The sequence below is a fragment of the Oncorhynchus masou genome, chromosome 18 (assembly GCF_036934945.1).
Source record: "Oncorhynchus masou masou isolate Uvic2021 chromosome 18, UVic_Omas_1.1, whole genome shotgun sequence".
In the NCBI taxonomy this organism is placed as follows: Eukaryota; Metazoa; Chordata; class Actinopteri; order Salmoniformes; family Salmonidae; genus Oncorhynchus; species Oncorhynchus masou.
The window spans coordinates 35,155,055-35,178,128 of NC_088229.1; the positions used below are offsets into that span (position 1 = coordinate 35,155,055).

General features: G+C 41.8%; 1 protein-coding gene across 1 annotated transcript in view; it reads left to right on the top strand.

Annotated features, from left to right (window-relative positions):
* efhd2 (EF-hand domain family, member D2) overlaps positions 1 to 22,530 on the top strand; it is a 29,054-nt gene extending 6,524 nt beyond the window's left edge. The window contains exons 2-4 of the mRNA XM_064923108.1: positions 18,336 to 18,483; positions 18,776 to 18,910; positions 19,196 to 22,530. Coding sequence (XP_064779180.1) covers positions 18,336 to 18,483; positions 18,776 to 18,910; positions 19,196 to 19,327 — 415 coding nt within the window. The 3' untranslated portion in view covers positions 19,328 to 22,530. The remainder of the gene's footprint in view (positions 1 to 18,335; positions 18,484 to 18,775; positions 18,911 to 19,195) is intronic.
* The last annotated feature ends 544 nt before the right edge of the window (positions 22,531 to 23,074 follow it).

Below are 23,074 nucleotides of genomic sequence, written 5' to 3' on the forward strand. Positions count from 1 at the left end.
GGCACTGCTGAAAGGGGCACTGTACGATGAGTCATGCCTTTGTGGCCTCAGCAATGAGTAACAGAAGTTTCTGTAGGCTGTAGCTCAATGTATTGTGCAAACCAAAAGATGAGGGTGTAGTTAGCTATCAAACCTCTGTAGCTTGATCTCAAATGGCTCACTGCTAGACCCTACAGGATTTGGCCAAACCGAAGAGCTTTCTACTTATTCACCTACAGGCCTTTTCCAGTGGGTAGCAATAGAACCCAAAGGCAACCTCCCAAGCCTGTCTACTTTTTTTAACAAGAAAATCAATTGACACGACAGTCTGCTGTCAAATCGAAACGAATTCCTGAGGATGAAAGCTGCTTGCTTAATGATCCATTGCATTGGCATGTGATCACCATTTCATTTTGTGCCTCAGGACTCCATCATAAGCGTCAAGCTGGCGTTACCTTCTTGCTCGTCTAATAGGGTTTCGTCCTGTACCACCTGCTGTGGCCACATATGAGACAAGGGGAGCTTATTGTCTTTTCGGGGAGAGCCTGCTGGTTTTATTCCCCCGTAATGAAGTGGGGGGGTCCCCCCCCAGAGATTAACTCAATACTGTTTCATTATATTACCCCTTCACCAAATTCCCTCCCTACTCCATGTAGCTCATCTTCACTCACAGCCTACCTGAGGGGTATGCTATGATCAGATCTAGATCTACTCTGGGTTTTCTAAGGTTAGCCTGCTTCAGTTCTCTTCACATTCCTTCTCAGGCTTCATCCGTTTCTACGATGGTGACTATTGCTTGTCCGTACTACCGCTAACTCTAGCAGGCCTGTAACTGCTCATACATGTCGCACGTGTCTCGTCGAACGCTGAGACAATTCTGAAAGTCAGTGCCACATTTCTATTTGTGCCTAAATCAAAATGATAAACGCAATCTTACAAATTCAGCAGGCTATGGTTTGAAATAGGCTTGTGGAAGTGCCATCTTTGGTGTGCAATGCACAAGCACCTTTTCCCCCAGTCTTATCTTTAAAAAAAAATACATTTTTAAATAGTTGTATTAAGTTTTACGTTGCATGAAGTTTGAAATGACTAAATGTGTAATGTAATAGGTTTTTGTAACATGACTGACAAACATTTCATTTAATAAAATATTTAATCTGTCTTCCTCAAGGGGCTGATGATGCGGTCTCTGCGATAGGGAGGGAATCTGATTTCATTGGTCCTCAACTCGCAGTTTAAACATTTCATTCAGGATAAATGGAGGATAAATGTTATCCCTGAGTTAGAACTAACCTGCTCCGGCGGCAAGCTAAAATATTAATTGCCATATAAGTTTACCTGGCTAAAAAGTGAGCCACTTTCATGGTACTGGTTATCCTGAGTTGAACTCTGAGTTGACCAAAGTTACCTTGCTAACTCCTCAAACCACGTACGTAGTATAGAGGGTTGTGTTCATTGGGCATCAAACTGAAAACTGACAAACAGGAGGGACTACCAGGACTTTGTCGGTTCCATGCCATAATGAACACAACCCAGTTAGGGGGTTTACTGACATGTTATTGGATTTAGGGTTAGGCTGCCCTTCAGTGCCACAGCCAGACTTCCATTGATGTTAAGGAGCACAGCGTTTGTCTGGCTAATGGGAGTTGAACTATATACCCTTTTTCAATCCGGAGGAGCAAAAAGTCTTATTTTTGAGTCTAGGGATATAGGCCTATTTATTTTCAGTACTTCTCCATGACCACTGTTTATTTTTATCCCTGACTCTTGCTTTACTTTTTAACATGGTAGTTAGTTCATGGCAGCATTGCATATTTTCTTTTTTAAAAGCTGACCTCCCATTTAGTCACCATCACATAGACTAATGGTGTAATCTGTCAACAGCAATGTAAACGCAATGGAGAGGGTTTGGTGGTTAGCCATTCCTATACCCCCCCTCCGAGTGCCCTGCGAGAGAGGATGCAACTAAGTGCAATGCCCACAGCTCCTAACTGTCCTGCCCTGAACATCACAATGCCATCCCAAAAGGCCAACGTTATTTACGCTTTCATAGCCCAGCACCATGCTAAAAATAACCACTCAGATAATGTCAATCTGTAACCACGTTGGGCTGATCCAATCGGTGTGCTTAACAGCATCACAATTAGTCACCTGGTCATTAATCCCCTGACATCCGGGGGAGAGCCGGTAGTGGCGTTACCAGAGAGGAGTGTGCCATTCCCAGCGTATTACCCAAACACATTCTCCCTTGCCCTAAATGGATTGTCCCGTATCCGATTTCCATCTGTGACATGGAACATCTGTCACCAAGGGAACCGGAGCCAGAAACCTCTTTCTCGTACTGCCTTTTGACATTCATGGTGGCGATTCTGTATGAAACTCTAGGCAGAGGTTGACTATAAGAACAGGTGACGTGTCAGGTTCCCAACTCTAATCCCATCATTAGCCTTTTATGAAGTGGATGCCAAACTCACCTGGAACCAGTGCAGTGCTTACACCGCGCACACTGGATTAAACGCACCGTAGTGATGCTCTTGAGTCCGTGTTATGAAGGCAGCCCTATTATCGGTGTAGGAATGCCTTAATATTTTCAGTTGGCTAATGATCAACCTCCCTCCACATTTTGTTTTTAGCTTGGCTACTAAATCAAGGCGTGAAGTATGTCCATCTCACAGAGCCTTTAAGTAACCGTGTCCAAGGCCTAAACCATCTATTACCTGAACTGACCCTGGTCTTTTGAGAAATGATCCTATTTGGAGAGCTTGAGAGCTTTCGTTCTGTGTGCACACTCTGGATCGATTTGGATCTCAAACCTATTATGCATTGACAGGAAATGGATGAAAAGGCCTAGTCAAAGACAAAAGAATAATGTAGCTAAATCAATATTGTATCGCCAGAGAAACATAAGAGTAAAAGTTAATCTTGAGCGTGACTCTTCCTCTTGGGTTGAACTGTCATAAATCTACAATTAGCCACTTCATGGATGTTAAAAAAAAAAAAAAAAAAATATTCAATCTTAGAATGATTTGCTACTACAGTAGTGTTTTCATTATGACTGCACTAATGTGGTCCATAAAGAACCCCATCTAAACAACACGTGAGGTTATCTGGAGTACGACAAGTCTTCTCTCCACTCCAACCAAAAAAAGCCACTTGCTCTACTTCCCAGTTTGTTATCCAACTCAATTTCATCCGTCATGTCACACTATAGGCTGACGAAGCACTCTCTCGTTTAACTCGATGCAGATGCTGCCGAAGAGTGGAGGCCAAAGCTAAACTGGGCTCTCCAGTTTCCCGTGACCCTGACCAAGCATACTATGACCGTCCCAGTTTGCATCTGGCCGGAAGTCCCACTTGACACTCGAAAGAGGGTCTCTGCGATATAGCAAACACTGACATTAAATCCCAGAACTTGATCACTTCCCTATTGCCTTGTTGAGTTCCCCTCTTTGTGGATCTTCTTAAAGAGCTGGCCAAGTGAAAGCAGTATGGCGAAAACCCCACTTGTCTTAGCTCGTCTTGTGCCGCAGCTACAGTAAATGTTTTGTGGATCATACCACGTCTTAATGCGCTTCATAATGTCATTGTGGAGGATGTGATGTCATGTGGAGCACTCAAGGCCGCACTGTTGTCATTTGGCCCAGTTGACTCAGCCTGAGGGCTCTGGATACTGTATGAGACTTTCTTGGCATCTGCGGGCACCGCACAATGACGCAAATAAACTCTGTGTTTTGTTTTCATGAATGAAATACTCAATGAGAACTACTAGCATGCATTGTAATCTGGGCCGCCTGTCAGAAGAACCAGTCAAGTGATGTCATTGACATGTTATCAAGATGGCGGCACACTAGTCAGATTGTGTTATCAAAATCACCTTTTTAAAAAAAATCTGTTCATCTTTAAATCTGGTAGAAGCAATTGGGCCTGAACGTCGTGGGCATGGGGGTAGAGCTTGGACTTAAAATTAATTCCCGTACAGTGCTCGAACACGCATACACGCTTAGTCAATCAGACATGCCGTGTGTCTGTGTGCCGTCATAACTGGGCTTGTAGTGTGGCGTGAGAGAGGCTTTTCCCCAAGCCTGCTCCGGTTAGCTGTTGTCTAGCAACATAACTGGGACTAAGCCCCAAGGACTCAAGAAGATTGGCAGAGAGAAGACAGAGGGAGGGAGTGGCCTGGAATGAAGTAGATCTCTGTAAACTGCTGGTTTAGGGGTAGTGAAGCAGTTATGTAACGGTTATGTTTCAATTGCACAGTATGTTTCAGTTGAATGAGTTTGTGTTCTAGCAACTCAATGTTGTAGTCCTTTACGGTCTAGCTAAGCTCATCACTTGAAAGCGTAATCAACCCTTTTAAACTAGGCCTGCAATGTATTTTGGTTTAGGTGTATCGCGCATTCCAAGGTTTTGCATGAGCTTATAGTTGGTTTGCAACCATAGGTATATAACCCCAGAGAAATGGGATATATATAGACACTATTGAAGTTCATATCATTGGAAGCGTAATTCATTCCTTTTATGGCATTCTGTTTTGCTACATGTGGGCATCTAATTGAGACTATATTTGGAGTATGTGGGTCAACTGGTTATTTCCAGAATAACACTGAGGTAGGTTAGTCACAGGAAACATGGGTTTACTGTGACTGCAGTATTGATATCGTACGCCCGTTTCAGATGGAAAATGCAAGACCGCTTTGGCTTCGTTATGATTTATTTGCAGGCAAGTACATAGACTACTTGCTTCAAGCTGTATTTCTACAGCACATTTGACATGGAGTGCAACGCAATGTGCTTCACAGGGAAAAAAGCAAATGAACAAGGAAAATAAAAGCTGAAATATTTACTACACAACAAAAGTAAGATTAAAACAATGAAAGAATGACAAACTGAACGACTTAAAAGCACTCGAAGGAAAAGCAAAGCACTCGAAGGACCTAAAAGCGTATCTGACATGTATTGGGGTGCACAATCGTGGATTGATTTAAAAACTAATAGAATAATACAAATAATTCTAAAACAGGCAACCAGTGCAGAGACTTTAAAACCGGTGTAATGTGTGCTCTCCATTTGGTCTTGGTCAGTACCCGTTGCTGTAGCATTCTGTATGTTTTGCAGTTGACCAATGGCTTTCTTGGGTAGCAGACCAGACAGGAGAGCATTACAGTAGTCAAGCCTACTTGTATTAAATAAATGGATGAGTCTCTCTGTATCAGCCTGCGAGAGAGATGGACACACCTTGGCAATGTTCCTCAGGTGGTTGAAATAGCTATTTTTGTCACATTCCTAATGTGTGACACTGTACATCCATATCTTCACCTAATCAGACTGAATTTATAGGAAGGTGGACTGAAGTTTAAGGTAACTTGTAACTGAATTGTTATGTCTCCCGGTAGTTGTAAGCAGCTTGTATTATTTTGGCCATGGCTTTGCAGAAGAATGTAGAAGATTGTTTTCTTCATTGGCATTCGTCTTTGTCTGACCAGTTGATTGTTATGGTGTTATGAAGGTTTTAATTAGAAAGCCCCTTATCTCACAACCTTACAAGCAACTAATCCCTCTTTAGTTTTTGTCTAACATTCTCTAGGTTTTGTGCCAAGTTGCAAGCATAAGTGCTACTGTACTTTTAGATTGTAGAACCAGTAGTACTTCTACTCCAGAATGTCCAACTTTTTATTTAGAATTCGAACAAGGCCCAGATCCAGACGTTCACCCATTTTTATATGGTCTTGAGTGCTCTCAAGATGGGAGACTACAAGATTACAATTTCATATCTGCTCAGTCTTTTCTTTAAAATCTTTTTTTTAGCCTCTGCTCCTTCAAACGTTTTTTTTGTTGTTAATTGTGATTGACTGGTATCTCTTTGGCTCTGTTCTGTCTTAAGGGCCCGAGCCCACTTCTCCTAAGAGTGTGCTGTGTTGATTACCGTGGTGTCTCTGTCCTACACAGCTCGAATGCGGAAGACACATTTCAGTTGAATGCATTGTTGTGCAACTTGCCCTAATTCATACTCACCTTCAGTGTGACTCATTTGGCCACTACTTCTCTACGTTCAGGAACAGGCATATTTCATGGATGGATGGAGGCTTTTGTAATCTCTATCAGAAGGGAATGTCATCGGTGGCAGTAGCTGGAGTGTAGTCTCGAAACATGATACTTGGCCGCCTTACTTATTGTAGCTGTACATGGCTTTATCATTTCCAGGAATAGGTTGTCCTATGGCATCCATGCGCTATTGTCTGGTGCATGAAACATGATTGTAATTTGCCTGTTTTTGCTCTATCTAAACCAACACGTGCATTTAAGAGTTGAAACAACACATTGTTAACATTCACCAGAGTCTGTGGATTTTCCTGGATTTACCTAACAGATTACTGCTTCCCTGTTTGTCACAACTCATTGGAGTAGAGGTGTTAAGTATGTCAAGCTCACGCCAAAGCGTTTCACTTTCACCGACACTTACAGGCCTCTCACGGGTCAATGTGTAACACACGTATGGTAAATGACAGTTCAGTTCATCCTTATTTACTTCTCATTTTTCTCACATACCTTAATCATATGAGCTCATCAGTGTTCTCAGCCTCACATTTTTTGGCGCAAACGTTCAGCTCCAAGTCATTGGCGTGCAACTTTCTTTGGTTAAGTTGGAGACCGACGTTCATGTTTTTATCTCATGTTAGCTGCACTGCAATTCAGGTTTCTGTATTGTAAACTGTGTGTTTTAAAAGCTAACTATAAGAAGTGTAGGCTGAGATTTAGACTGGAGGCATCTACAGTATAGTACCTACTGTAGTAAACTTCTGTTAGTCATCATTTTAGCTCTGAAAGGTAATGGTGGTTGTGGACATTTTGAATCCCTGGCATTGACTAAACCTTTGAAATTTGTAAGTGCCGACGAGGGAGTCGGTCGTGCCCAAATATGGATATTCTTACCTCCTGGTTTCACATTTGACAGAAACACCACTGCGATTTAAGGAAGTTGGGTCTATTTGCACTTCCTCTTGCGGAGGACAAGTCATGTCCAAAGTAGCTCATTCCTTCCAGAATGCACAGACACGTCTTAAAGGCCATTGTCGGTGGGTCAACTGAAAGTTGATGCTCATTGCTTAAATCATCAGCATATGATACTTCAAACACCTCATCATACCTTTTTTTTCATGGTTTTTCCTCAGCTTGCATTGGCAAAAGTTCTAGTTGGAGCAATAAGTTCTCATTCAATGAATTTTGACTGATTCACTTGTCATGGAAGATAAATAACTTGGGCTACAGTTCAGAGGATAACTCCTGCTGACGGAAGGAAGTCCATTTCCCGTGGGGAGTTGGGGAAAGTCCTCTAGTTTCACTGGGAATTTTTTACCTCGAGCAACCTTTTCTCTCTCCTCGTCCGTTGTTCAGCAAAGAAACTCTTAGAGCAAACCTACACCTAACTTTAAAAATGGCTTTACTTTTTACTGTAGGTGTAATCTAAACCCATATCTGTCTACTATACTTTCATAGAATTAGCTAGATGCAGGTTTTACACAGGCAGGACAAGCATGGACATGTATGGAACGCTAAGAATCTGAACATGTCTGTTCAGTTGACGGAAAGCAGTAGCCCAGGAAGTTCTGTTAAAAACCTGTAATGTTGGCCTATACAGTCATTTCTCGTGAGTACATGCAATGGGTCTCTAGAGATGAGCGTAATAAGCAAGTGTTTAGCTTTCACTGGGGCCACCCCTTAGGGGAGTAACAGAATATGCTGAAAGTTTCCTGTGCCATGAAGATGGGCCCAATTTTGCCTTGCGTGGATGAAAGGGGGGAAATAAAGATTGGAGTATTATGTAACCGAGCTTAAAGGGTAAGGGATAGGCGAACGAGACAACAGTACCTTTTTGAAGGATGCAAAAAGTGAATAAACGGGTATCTTTTAGGTTTCCCCAATTACTTAGCCTACCCTGCTGTTTGATCTAATTATGTCCTAAAATGTCCAGTGACGTGTGTTCGCTCATGGCAGTATTATTTATAGGTGAACTGCGGACATCTTTGTTTACACTCCTAACTACATGGCACAACCAAGGCTAGTGTCCGGTGAGCTCAAAGCCCTACAATCAGGCCCAAAAACAGTACTAGCGACTTTAAAGTCCTTGCCATTAGCTAAAACTTCTAATCCAAATGGACCTTCCCTTGTGTATAGAAGTTATTACATCACACTGTACGGACAGAGCAATGATGATGCCCTTGGTCTTCACATCGGCTCAAATTAAATTTGACAGACTATGCTTCCCAGGGCTCTAGAAGTCAGCCCGCAGCTCAGACTGTGGCTGCCTACTCAATAAAGCACATGGCAATAAGGTAGTTATTCCACAGTTAATGAGTGGCCTTTGAATGAACCCCAATTTCCCCCTCCCATAATAGGACATCTGGACAAGGAGAATCTACTGTATACTGCTGTTCAAATACTCCCTTCATTCATTGCTATCCTCCTTGACTGGTGCAAGGCCTATTGTATAACTCCCACAACCTAGTCGTTTTGAGCTGGATGCTAATTACAGTACTGTGCAATGCTGCTACACACATCCTGACCTAGTAATAGATCATTTTCAGTTCATAATACAATCCTGCCTACGAGAGAGAGATGGTGTAAGGAAAGGCATAAGTGTAAAAATGTTATGGTCTTATTCTCTGAGAGAAAAATATCAAAGTCGAGTTGTTAGGGGCGGGGTGTCACAGGAAATAAAATAGATGATATCGGCCTCTTATCTTTATCGATCTGCATAGTCCCCAACTTCTCTCATCTCTGCCTGCAGTCACAACAGACTGGTTCCTCTTCTCCCTCCATCTGTCGCCCGGAGCAAAACTATTACGACAGAATGACACATTTCAACTTCCTCATCAATGTAAACTGTCAGTAAACACCCCATTAGCCAGCCTCACAGCTATTTAATGGAACTTGTCATGGTACACACCCTGTTAATGAGAATAGGAATGGAATCTAGGCCGGGGTAAGCGTTTGCATGCTGTGCACGTCCTGCCACTGACGTTGGTCGCTGAAATCACTTCTGTAGTGTTCAAGACGTTTGCCACGAATGTTCAGAGCTGCAATGGAATGCGGGGTTAAAACGTTGGTTGGACCTTAACGTCAGGGCCCATTCACAAAGTGTCTAAGAGTAGGAGTGCTGATCAAAGATCAGGCCCCAGCTAGGGCTGTTGTGGTGACCGTATTACCACCACACCGGCGGTCATGAGTCATTAAAGGCAGTCAAATTCCACTTGACCGTTTAGTTTTAGTCACAGTAATTAGGCTTCTCCAAGCTCTGATGTTGCTAATGGTCATTAGTAGCCTACCGAACTTGCTAACTGCCTGGTACTCAGCACTCTATTGTCCCTCTAATCACTCTGACATCAATGCAAATGTAATCGCAAATCTAATCAAACACTTCATGAGCTCATGTTGTGCAATATTTCTATAGGCTATGCAATTGCAGTGCGATGTCCTCTATTAGAAAGAGGAGGATCCCATCAGCTTTCTGTAGGCTCGGCCTAATATATTTATACTATATTTCTCAACTTTCCTAATATTAAACACATTGCTTGTCTTTATTTACAACAGGAGTATAGCCTTCCTGGCTGACATGAAAATGAACCATAGGAAAACCGTCCTCCTTTTGCTATTTAAGTGCAGAGATTGTTTTTTCTTTTCTTCCCCTGTTCCTGTTTTGAGACGAGTGCTTGATAATGGTCCATTCTAAATCAAAACGAATTTCACACATTTTATTATTTAGTATATCTGAAAACAAGATTCAATTAGGAATAGTCTGATGGGTGACTATTAGCCTATCACATGTGAATTATATTTTGTTACTTGTGAATGATGCCCAGCTTAAGGCAAGAAACAATGCCTTTATTTTTTTACTTTTTTGAATCCGTGGCACACCTCATGTAGCCTAGCCCATAGGCCTATATGTTTTGTTAACTTCTTGATGCACACATCCCTGTAGCGGGATCATTTGTCAGCAACCGCTGAATAGCATAGCGCAACAGTCAAATAATATTACTAGAAAATATTCATATTCATGAAATCACAAGTGCAATATTGCGAAACACAGTTTAGCCTTTTTGTTAATCACCCTGTTATCTCAGATTTTGAAATTATGCTTTACAGCAAAAGCAATCCAAGCGTTTGTAAGTTTATCGATAGCATAGCATTATGTACACTTAGCATCAGGAAGCTTGGTCACAAAAATCAGAAAAGCAATCAAATTATCCGAAGATCAAAAGGTAAATGGTTGTTTTCACTCACGAGACTCCCAGTTACACAGCAAATGTTCCTTTTGTTCCATAATGATTATTTTTTTATACCCAAAATACCGACGTTTGTCGCGTTATGTTCAGAAATCCACAGGAAAGAGCGGTCACGACAACGCAGACAGAAATTCCAAATAGTCTTCATAATGTCCACAGAAACATGTCAAATGTTTTTTATAATCATTCCTCAGGTAGTTTTAAAAATATATATTTGATAATATATCAACCAAGTGTGTAGGTTTTTCCATAACAGCGGGAGGCACAATGGCCGGTTTACTCAATTGCGCAAAACTCACTCAGACCCCCACCTCTCCACTTACAAAACTCACTCAGAGCCCCCACCTCTCCACTAACGCAATGTGATCCTTCACGCTCATTTTTCAAAATAAAAGCCTGAAACTATGTCTAAAGACTGACACCTTAGGAAAGCCACAGAAAAATGAATCTGGTTGATATCCCTTTAAATGGAGGATAGGCATGCATAGGAACACAGAGGTTTCAAAATAAGAGGCAGTTCCTGCAATATCAGTTCTGTTATACTCAGACAATATTTTTTACAGTTTTGAAAACTTTAGTGTTTTCTATCCTAATCTGTCAATTATATGCACATTCTAGCATCTGGTCATGAGAAATAGGCTGTTTACTTTGGGAACGTTATTTTTCCCAAGAGGTTTTAAGGTTTGGCTCTTTAACTAATGTGGCCAAATAACTTCTTAAAATGAAGCACATTAATCCGCTTTACGATGGGTGCCTAACTGGCAATGTGTGAGTCAAGTTTGGGGAAGATAATTTTCACCATTAAAAATATACTTTATAATAAAATAATTGCATTTGTGGTCACTTTTGAGAATTGTGTTTTCCTGATAAAGCCTATTGCCATGTGTGCATTGCTGGGCATTAAATTGTGAAGTAAACTATTGGGTGATCAAGATTTTAAGCTAATTGTTCTGATCTGATGCATCAGCCTCATTTGTGTAAAAAAAAAAAAATGTTGACCCTAGTGGTTGTATTACTTTGGGATCTATGCATCCCACAACTGTCCCAGACTGTTGGGGATATTTATTTTCTCGCTTAGAATAGGTCAACGTTTGTACTATAGGAGATAGTAGATTGACATAGGCTAGTGCATTTGCTGTTCGTTAGGCTTACTAATCTTGTTGGCTGACGAGAAGTAAATGTAGACATTTCTTCCAAGATCTTCAATATGCACCTCAAAATTGAATAAGGACGAGCGACGTTGACACGTTGGGGATGCAGTCTTCACTTGTAGCCACGGAGAAAGAGGGGCTTCGGAGCGGGCAGCATTTAGGGAGAAGGGCTGCAAAAAAAAGGTTTTCTTTTTAGGATGCATTTTAAATAACTTAATTTATTTAACTAGGCAAGTCAGTTAAGAGTAAATTCTCATTTACAATGAATCCAAACACTGACGACGCTGGGCCAATCGTGCTCCTCCCTATGGGACTCCCAATCACGGCTGGATGTGATGCAGCCTGGATATAGCCCAACCTTTTGAAGAACTGCGGTTGCAATTATAACTCTAAATGAAGCATGTTGGAGTACCTATTTCTTTAACCGCTCAACACAGAATAGCCTCGTGTGCACTCCCTCGTTGTTTGGAGAAACTATAATTTATATTTTATTCAGCTTTGTCCAATTGTATTCTTCATACTATAATATAAAATGCCATGGAATTCCAAGCAAATCTTGTCTGCTAAATTAACTTGTGTAGCCCACAGACAAATGGCATAGCCAGATCAGGACCTAAAGTAAGGACAACTCAGAGTATGTTCTTCTGAAATAGACTATTTGCTTCTTATCATGTTTCTTTAGAGCTGTCTAAAATAAATAATGGATATATTGTGAAGATCTAGGCTATATTACATGGATTTAGTAGACTTTTTCAAATGTAGTTGGTCGAAAGGTCTGCATCGGTGGCTTGTAGGCTGTGTGGATGCCAGGAGACACTGTTTGTTAATTATCGGTCAATTACCGTGAAACCGACAGTTATTTGCATGACAATCACCGGCTGACACAATTTCGTGACAGCCCGAGCCCCGCCCACCTTATTCACTATCAATTATAAGGCAAAAATTGATCCTTGCTCAACACTCCACTCAGACATATTGTGAATACGGGCCCAGGACTTCATTCCTGGCTGTGAACACTAGCAGAGATGGTGGGATCTTTGCTGTAAGGCCACTCGTTCCTCCACTTCACCGGATGTATGCCTCTGGAGGAATCTAATTTGCTATCAATATTTGCTGACACGACTCGCATTGTAATCTACACTACAGCCCAAGAATGATGGAAAAGAAGGACTCCGTTAGCCAGAGACATAAAATGCTATTCTGTCAATGACTGTCATGTGCAGTTAGCGGGTTGGTGCTAACGCTCCAGAAAGCGTGACTTGCTTGCAGGTGCCTCACCCCATGCTACTGCGGTCTTCAGTAAAAGGTGCCTGTTGCCATGGCGACCCCGTCTCAGAGCGAGAGAGTAGAGAAGGTGGGTTCAGACATAATGACTGAGGGGAAACGGGAGGCCAATCCGTTAGCCAAAGTGCTTCCTCCTTCACTCTGCTTTCTTGCGTTTATATGACACTGTTGGTGGTCGGCGCACGTCTCTGGAGCCACTGAGCCAGAGGTGCGTGTATTATGGTGCTTTCAAGACAACTGGTTACTCTGGGGGTGGGGGAACGAGGTCAAATCATGACGTCAGTAATATTTAGGTCGGAAAGTCTAAGCTCTACAAAGAGGTTCGAGTTGGATGACCGTTCATAGATTTATTTTTTATTTTTTTTATTTCTACTCTGAGATCGTTTTCACGAACGTACTAAAGTCGGAAGTAGGAGATTTCCCAGTTGTTTTGACCCTGGCATTAATCCTACTGTAGGACTCATTACAGCCAACACTAGCAGGTCAAACGAACGAGTAACTCAGGAAAAACAAATCATGACTCCCGAATCCGTAAAAAGAGTCGTTCAAAAAACAAATCATTTGTGAACTGCACAACACTACAGGACACCGGGGTTACCACCCCTACTCTTACGATTAGTGCCATGGGATGTTAAAAAAAAAAAAAAAAAAAGATTCAGGACACCCATTTTCATGTCTCATCTGAAAGAAGGCGCAATGTGCCACACACACACACACACACACACACACACACACACACACACACACACACACACACACACACACACAGCCAATCCCCACCCTGTCTTGGCTTGGACCCAGAGTTTCCCCAGCAGTTTACACTGCCCCTCCCCCCCCCACGGTGGCTCAGAGGGGCTGCCAGTGCCAGCCTCTATGTACTGATAAACACACTGCTAGCTTCTATTTAACTCTCCTTTTTTTGTTTAGTCTGAGCTCTTTTGTCTCTTGTTTTTTTTACTGTGTGTCATCTATCAGTTGAAATATAGTTAGAATGCACTTAGTTGGCAGCATGTCTCAAATATTCATTTCCTCATTGTGCAATTGCACCTGCCTAGAACAACTCACAGCAGAGGCCAGCAGTGTATGATAAGAAAAGATTGCATAGCCTACATAGACAAGGTAAAAGGTCAGGCGAGTCGTAAAATGTAGCAGGTGCTCTTTCTAATGCACAGAGGTTGATTTGCTGTATAGGCTGGCTTATTTGTGGGGAAACTTTTTGGTATGACTTAAATATGTATGAGTAAGATTACCACCCCCACCCCTCCTCAGTCGAACCGCTTCCTGTAAAAGTGTGACTCAACATGGTTTAACTCACTGGACATCAGACTGAAAGTGTGTGTATGGTGACTGTAAAGCTTACGGTATGTTTCCCAGTCGAAACAGTTCATGTACAGTACCAGTCAAATGTTTGAACACCTACTCATTCAAGGGTTTTTCTTTTCTTATTAATATTTTCTACATTGTAGAATAATAGAAGACATTAAACTATGAAATAGCACGCATGGAATCATGTAGTAACCAAAAAAAGTGTTAAACAAATCAAAATTACATTTTATATTTGACATTCTTCCAAGTAGCCACCCATTTGTTAGTTCCCTTTTTCTGTTGAGCGATGTTTTTTTGTTTCTTATTGGGAAACGTAAGTGACTTAGACTGAGTGGACAAGATGGCTGGGGCTCTGATTTCTCTCTTTATCCATCTCTCACATTCGTTATCTCTCCCCCTGTCCTTTAAAGGCCTCCCCTCAGGTAGCCAGCAGATCCGACTCGCTTGCTTACAGCTTTACTAGGGTCAGAATGCATTCCTGTGTATATTAACACCAGTGTTGGGAGTAGTGAACTACATGTACAGTGCCTTCAGAAAGCATACATACACATACATACACTTTTTCCACATTTTGTTGTTACAAAGTGAGATTCAAATTGATTTGTCATTTTTTGACAATGATCTACACAAAATACAAGGTCAGTCTTTTTATATATATATTTAACACTGCTCGAAAAAATAAAGGGAACACCAAAATAACAAATCCTAGATCTGAATGAATGAAATATTTTTATTAAATACTTTTTTCTTTATGAATGTGCTGACAACAAAATCACACAATTATCAATGGAAATCAAATGTATCAACCCATGGAGGTCTGGATTTGGAGTCACACTCAAAATGAAAGTGGAAAACCACACTACAGGCTGATTCAACTTTGATAAAATGTCCTTTAAAAAATGAGGCTCAGTAGTGTGTGTGTGGCCTCCACGTGCCTGTATGACCTCCCTACAACGCCTGGGCATGCTCCTGATGAGGTGGCGGATGGTCTCCTGAGGGATCTCCTCCTAGACCTGGACTAAAGCATCCGCCAACACCTGGACAGTCTGTGGTGCAATGTGGCGTTGGTGGATAGAGTGAGACATTATGTCCCAGATGTGCTCAATTGGATTCAGGTCTGGGGAACGGACGGGCCAGTCCATAGCATCAATGCCTTCCTCTTGCAGGAACTGCTGAGACACTCCAGCCACATGAGGTCTAGCATTGTCTTGCATTAGGAGGAACCCAGGGCCAACCGCACCAGCATATGGTCTCATCTCTGTACCTAATGGCAGTCAGGCTACCTCTGGCGAGCACATGGAGTGCTGTGCAGCCCCCCAAAGAAATGCCACCCCACACCATGACTGACCCACCGCCAAACCGGTCATGCTGGAGGATGTTGCAGGCAGCAGAACGTTCTCCACGGCGTCTCCAGACTGTCACGTCTGTCACGTGCTCAGTGTGAACCTGCTTTCATCTGTGAAGAGCACAGGGCGCCAGTGGTGAATTTGCTAAACGTACTGCACGGTGTTGGGCTGTAAGCACAATCCCCACCTGTGGACGTCAGGCCCTCATACCACCCTCATGGAGTCTGTTTCTGACCATTTGAGCAGACACATGCACATTTGTGGCTTGCTGGAGGTCATTTTGCAGTGCTCCTCCTGCTCCTCCTTGCACAAAGGCGGAGGTAGCGGTCCTGCTGCTGGGTTGTTGCCCTCCTACGGCCTCCTCCACGTCTCCTGATGTACTGGCCTGTCTCCTGGTAGTGCCTCCATGCTCTGGACACTACGCTGACAGACACAGCAAACCTTCTTGCCACAGCTCGCATTGATGGTCCATCCTGGATGAGCTGCACTACCTGAGCCACTTGTGTGGGTTGTCGACTCCGTCTCATGCTACCACTAGAGTGAAAGCACCACCAGCATTCAAGTGACCAAAACATCAGCCAGGAAGCATAGGAACTGAGAAGTGGTCTGTGGTCACCACCTGCAGAACCACTCCTTTATTGGGGGTGTCTTGCTAATTGCCTATAATTTCCACCTGTTGTCTATTCCATTTGCACAACAGCATGTGACATTTATTGTCAATCAGTGTTGCTTCCTAAGTCGACAGTTTGATTTCACAGTAGTGTGATTGACTTGGAGTTACATTGTGTTTTAAGTGTTCCCTTTATTTTTTTGAGCAGTGTATATATTAATGGAAAATAGTGTTATCTTGATTTAGATAAGTATTTAACACCTGTTAGTCACCTTTGGCAGCGATTTACAACTTTCTCTCTCTTTTGGGTAAGTCTCCTAAGAGCTTTGCACACCTGGATTGTACAATATTTACCCTTTCTTTCAAATAATTGTTCAAGCTCTTGTCAAATTGGTTGATGATCATTACTAGACAACCATTTTCAGGTGTTGCTATATATTTTAAAGCAGATTTAAGTCAACTGTAACTCGGCCACTCAGGAATGTTCAATGGCTTGGTTAAGCAACTTCAGTGTATATTTGGCCTTGTGTTCTAGGTAATTGACCTGCTGAAAGTGTCTGTTTAGAAAGCAGACAGACAATTTTTCTCAAATTTTGCATGTGCTTAGCTCCATTTGTTTCTTTTTGTCCCCCCCCCCCCAAAACTCCCTAGTCCTTGCTGATGACAAGCATACCTATAACATGATGCAGCCACCACCATGCTTGAAAATTAAGTGGTACTCAGTGACATGTTGTTGGACTTACCCCAAACATAATGCTTTGTATTCAGAACAAAAAGTTCATTTCTTTGCCAAATTTTTTCCATTTTACTTTAGTGCCTTATTGTAAATAGGATACATGTTTTAGAATATTTTAATTCTGTACAGTCTTCCTTCCTTTCACTCTGCCATTTAGGTTAGTATAGCGGAGTACCCACAATGTTGATTCATCCTCAGTTTTGTCATATCACAACCATTAAACTCTAACTGTTTTAAAATCACTATTGGCCTCATGGTGAAATCCCTGAGTGGTTTCGTTCCTCTCCTGTAACTAAGTTTGGAAGGGTGCCTGAATATTTGTAGTGGTTGGGTGCATTGATACACCATCCAAAGTGTAATTAAGAACTGCACCATGGTCCAAAGGATATTCAATGTCCTTTTTATTTTTGGAGAAGATTGAACAACTGCCAGAAATGGCAGTCATTAAATCTTCTCGGTGTAGCAGTTAGGATAATGGGACAATTCGGTGTACAACGCATTTCTCATCCCTGGATTGAGGTATGTTTTCCGAGCCATATCTTGCCCAAGCTCCGCGATGTCGTACTACACAAAGGAATGTTGTCCGACCCTAGTGCAGCTGGAAGCAAGCAGGTCTGATCTGTTGGCTACTCCTCTGACACAGCTGACCACTGGCCGTTAACACAAAGTTGAAATAAGATTAACAATGTGGCCAAGATCTGCATATATGAGCCAGTAGATTTTTTTTTTCTTGTTATGGATTAAGGATATTCAGTTAGGCCCCCCCCCCCAAAAAAAAAAATGTTCCAAGTCAAATGCATTCTTTAAAGGAGCATTCTGCATTTGCTGCATCAAATTTTGGACTTCAAAATTCAATTAATGAATGAAGAATTTTCTAAATACCTCATGAGTTTTTCAACTCTCTTGCTCTAGTGTTTGAGTACAAACACTGTATAGCTTCAAAACATGGTTCAAACTATCATGTTGATATCATGGATGGTCAGTCCTTGCATCCATAGCCACGTCTGAATTTGAAACGGGTTACATTTCTCCAGGCCCATCCCTAAACTGTTTGGCCAAAAAGGTGGCGGGACCGACTGCTTTATTTGAACTGCAGAGGACCCTTTTTAAGACGGTCTGCCTCGCAACAGATGCAACTCACCCAAGGATGATTATCATGTCGCTTGGCTAACACTGTTTGACAAATAGAAAACTTCAGAGGAACAGTGAAGAGGCTAGCACTCCCCCGGAGAAGGAAGCAGTTAGATTGACATGAAAGGCGCTCTATTTTTTTTTATTACTCTACCCCCCTCAAGTGGTCATCTGTAGCATGACGTGCAAATCATGAATATCTATTTGAGTCCATTGACGACAATTTGGAATCAACCACTCTTATTCCAGTGCATAATACTCAATGTGTTAATGTGCTTCAATTAAGTGAAGTACTTAGAAATTCGTAACATGTAATATGAATTGCAAAAAGGAAAAAAGGCTGTAACATACATGAAATTAATGATGTTGTGCACAATTTTCAGGGACCCGTTTTATCTTAAACTACTAGCTGAAATCATGCAAATCCTTGAACACATTTAATCTACGCCGGGCTAACTGCTTCAACCCATCTTTCTCTCTGCATGTGTTCAGGTACGACGCGGGGAAGGACGGCTTCATAGACCTGATGGAGCTGAAGCTAATGATGGAGAAGCTGGGGGCACCACAGACCCACCTGGGCCTGAAGAACATGATTAAGGAGGTGGACGAGGACCTGGACAACAAGCTGAGCTTCAGAGAGGTGAGACGAGAATGAAACGGCATGGCACCAAGCACTCGCTCTTCCTACTATATCTTATAACTTGTAACACTTGTATTTGTGTGGAAGATGAGTGAGTGGTGCAAGCTGTCAGGTTGTATGAAGTTTAGTGATGTTTTTTTATGTAGTCATTTTGCTGGAATCAATTTGCTGTATGCATTTTTTTTTTTTTTTTACATACAATCAAATATAATATTGATCAGTGATCACAAAAAGAGAAGAGTATGGATTCTATTCTGACTCCAGTGACCTTTCTTCCTCTCCTTCTCTCCAGTTCCTCCTGATCTTCAGGAAGTCTGCAGCAGGGGAACTAGCGGAGGACAGCGGTCTCAGTGTTCTGGCTCGGCTATCAGAGATTGACGTGTCCACTGAGGGCGTGAAGGGAGCCAAGACCTTCTTTGAAGCCAAAGTGAGTTCAAGTTCTGATCCTCCGTGTCTGAGGTTGGTTGTGCACCGCCCTCCGCACAAGCATGAGAGAAAATCCCATTCTCATGGCTCTTCTACACAGTTTCTCCCTCTATCTGCCATTTTATTCACTTTGATTCTTTTCAATAAATAATCAAGAAAATCACAGCCGCTTTATTGAACTGACTTGAGACGTCCGTTGATTAGTGCTGTTTGTAGGCCTATGAGCTGACATGAAGGGTAGGAGAACAATGGAGCAGTGGTATAATACATCTTCTCCCTTCGACAGGTGGCGGCTGTCAACGCAGGCAGCCAATTCGAGGCGGAGATCCGGCAGGAGCAAGAGGAGAAGAAGAAGCAGGCGGAGGAAAAGAAGCAGAGGCAAGCCGCCTTCAAGAACCTCCAGTCGGCCTTCAAATGACCACCTCTTCCTCAGCCCCTACTGTCCCACCTCCACTGTCTGTCTGTCCTTTCAGTCTCCCGGTGATTATTTTTTCTGCCTCCATTTTGAAATCTGGTCATCATATGCAAGGCGCTGGTAGTCTGTCCAGGGTTAGTCCCTGTCCCTGAGAGAGGAGCAGTTCTATTCTGCTGATTCCCCATTTGATTTGACCTGACAAGTAACTAAAGAACTACACATTCAGGGTTGTGCAGAGACCATTTTACTCTTCTTGTCATGTTGGGTAGACAAATATTCCATTGCTCCTCTCTAAGTCCGGCACTGATTTTAGGCCATAGCCATGCCAGAAATGAAGATGCAATGGATTGGATACATGATGAGAATAGATCTGTGATGCAATGTCTCTCCTGTACATTATACGGTTATGTGCTACTAGCGTAGGTCTGGATTTTAGCTCTGTTTTCTGTAGTGACTGAGGGAATGTGAATTAAAAATTAGGAATGCATTTTTAGTGATGTGAAAAATTAGGATTGCATTTTAACCAAACTTTATTTACTTACCATTGATTCCAGTGAATCGGAATTGTGAGCGTGTGTTCTGAAGAGGTCTTATCCAATCCATTGTGTTACTTGGTACCAGTGACGATTTTGAGCTACACATGTCATTTCCTGTAGGAAGTCTTCTCAAAGGCACAAGTGTCTGACCTATGGTGTGAGGCAATCTGTGCACACTTATTTCCAGACCTTCAATCACATTCTAGAAGAGTAGATCGGGGGGGGTGCAAATGGTGGCAGAGAACCTTTCTTCCATTTACCTGGTCCCGGGGTACCCCTGTGTATATTTGTTGATTCTTCTGTTTAGCCTGGTTTTTGAGGACAATTGACAGCTAGATTTCTTGCATAACAAACACATACAGGGCTACTAGAGGACTTGGTGTTCTGTAACAATGGTCGGCCACTCGCCCCTGCTTGGTTTTACTGCATGAGCCTTGCTTGTGACTCGTCAGTATCCAACAATCCCATATTGTCAAAGCTTTGCTTATGGCTTGAAACTAAGTCAATTTATGCACTTGACATCAAATAAACGTGTGCTCAAAGCAACAAGCTGTCAACTAGACACCAACCCTTTGAGCACATGGCAATACTCTGAGGTGAAAATATGCTGTCTGTAGTGATGTATACCTTCACCTTTGACCTATAGACTGAGGTTGCAATATAAAGTGTGTGGCATTCTAATGCTCTGTAGTATAGTAAATGGCTATCTATTATCGTTTTGGAACATAGTTTGAGATATGCAATCAATTTGGCCTTTTCAAAGGGTTGACTTACAGAGCTTTGATATGCTTAAATTAAACCTTGTTTAATGCAAACGCAGCTGTAGCTTTATTAAACAGACTAAATTCTAATAATTTATTCATCGATTTATTGGACAGGGGTAGAAAGTAGTCTTTGGTCATATCATTCATGTACCCTTCCAGGAAATGTAATGCATTTAACTCAACCTAGCTACTTTAAAAAGGACCCAAATGGGAGTTTAACATAAAATGAGGGAAATGGTTGTAAGTTTTCAGCATAAGTTTGCGAGCTTCCAACATAGTGTTATTAAAGGGTATCAACGGGTGATATCTGGCAGCACATCACAGTACAACAGAGGTTGTATGTAAAGAATACAATATTTTTTCATGACAATATACATTTAAAAAAAAATGCTTTTAGTTTTGTATGGTGAGGGGTTCTGTGAAATGTTCTGCATTATGGGTGTTGTACACAAGCGGGTCTCCTGGTAAAAAAGGAAGAAAAAAAGGTGTGTTCACTGGTTACTACACTTCCTGGTGATGGGCGATTGGCCAGTTGTAATTCTGTGAGTGATTTTAAGAAGAGGTTTATTTTCTGATGTGGAGCCTAGTTTGTGAACAGTGATTCTGTGTCAAATGTCAATAGTGAAAACCTGTAGGTTTCTTCCACAGTCCATTTGGACATGCAGGTCTGTCCATGCTCCCTGTCCTATTTTTGTCCTGTGAAAACTAGACTACAGATGTGATCCTATGATGCATTCTCACACTACGTCACTACTCCTCTTCGGATGTACCTTCACCCTGTTCTGACGACGTGAGAGTGGGGTGCAATAAGCCTGGTCCCAGATCAGCATAAATTGGTTAACCTTCACAAAAAGAGTTGGCTAATACACTTTAAACAGTTCTGGGACCAGGCCAGGGTGCAGTGGCAGCGAGCAGAGATTGGGTGTCGAGTGCGAACAAACACCGTGAAGTCCACACTTGTTTCTGTCATTCCTCCTCTTCTTTTTCATTCCTCTTGATTTCTTCTGTCTTCATCATTACCAGGGGAAATTGTGCCAAATGTTGTTTTTTGTCAACCTACCATTCCACTGTTGTCTTTATAACACTTGAGAAATCATTCTATTGACCATGTGATATGAGATTTAGATTTAGCATGATGAACTGGCGATGCTCAGGGTACACTATAGTAAAGTAATGCTACAATGTACCATACATTAGCTCCTCTTTTTTGGGCTGTACTGATAATGCAGCAGGTGTGATGTAACCATAGGACTGGGAAACATCCACTTGCTTCTGTGTCTCTGACGTTAAATGTCCATCTTCAAAGGCTTCCTGTTAAGACCCAGCCTCGGTTTGAAAAGGTATCATTATAAGGAAATAAGCGGACAAAAGTTGGAGTTGTTTGGCTATTTGAATATTTTTCACCAGGTTTTTGTCTGTCGCTTTGATCTGTTCTACTTTTTTCAAGGTTCCATTTTTCCTGATCCTTTGTCATTTTACTTGCAGGCATCATCAAAATTCATCTGTTTTATGTTGTGATGAAAGTTATTGAATTGTCTTGTAGGCTGATAAAATGTGGCTGTTCTATAATACACCTTTTTATTTTACATTTTCTTACTAAAATGTATGATTATTCTTGTGGCAATAAAAAAAAAATAATAATAATAATTTGAAACTTGTGTTACTTTCACTTTGTTTCTCATCAGTGTATGACTTGCTTCTCTAGTCCAGTGAGCTTGAACTCACCTTTGAATTTGACATCATGTGATCTGCCATATCTTCACTGTTACAGTGGATTTTAGAGTGGACAAACGTGCCACTGTAAAAATGCTTAACACTGGTATACTTAAACACCTGTCATGTCACAGCCTTTACCCTTCCAAATGTTTAATTGTCTGTCATCATGTAATAAAACCTTCTAACCATGGCTTGAGTGAAACTGTGCCCTCGTGTGTCGATAATGAGGATGTGCAGTTTTGAGGACAGCTTGGGAAATGAGAGTAGCATGTTCACTGCTCTCCGGTGACTGCACACAACAGTATCGTTGTCAATCAGGTCGAGGTGATGGTTACTGTTTTCAGACGAGAGCTTCTTCATGAAGCAGTTGCACAGTTCAGGTAGGTGGGAATTAACAATTCAGCCTCTTTCTAGAGTAGTTCGTTCTAGGAACTTGTGCACAATTTATGGTCCGTCTGTTAAGTCATTGGTGTGTAATCCAGGTTTGTTGTAAATTCAAGCAAATGCTAAAAAATGGCCAAGGATACAACAAATTGTAAAAACTAGAAAGTGTTGGAAAAGCAGTCCTGCAATGGGTTGACAGTCATGTTTGTGTATAGTATTTTTTCATAACCCATTACTTTACCTTTTGTATACAAAATACATTTACTTACTGAGTGATTACTCTGTTGCTATGTTCAGAATTTTTACCAAAATACCTACAATTGTTAAATCTATACAACAAAATTCTTGCA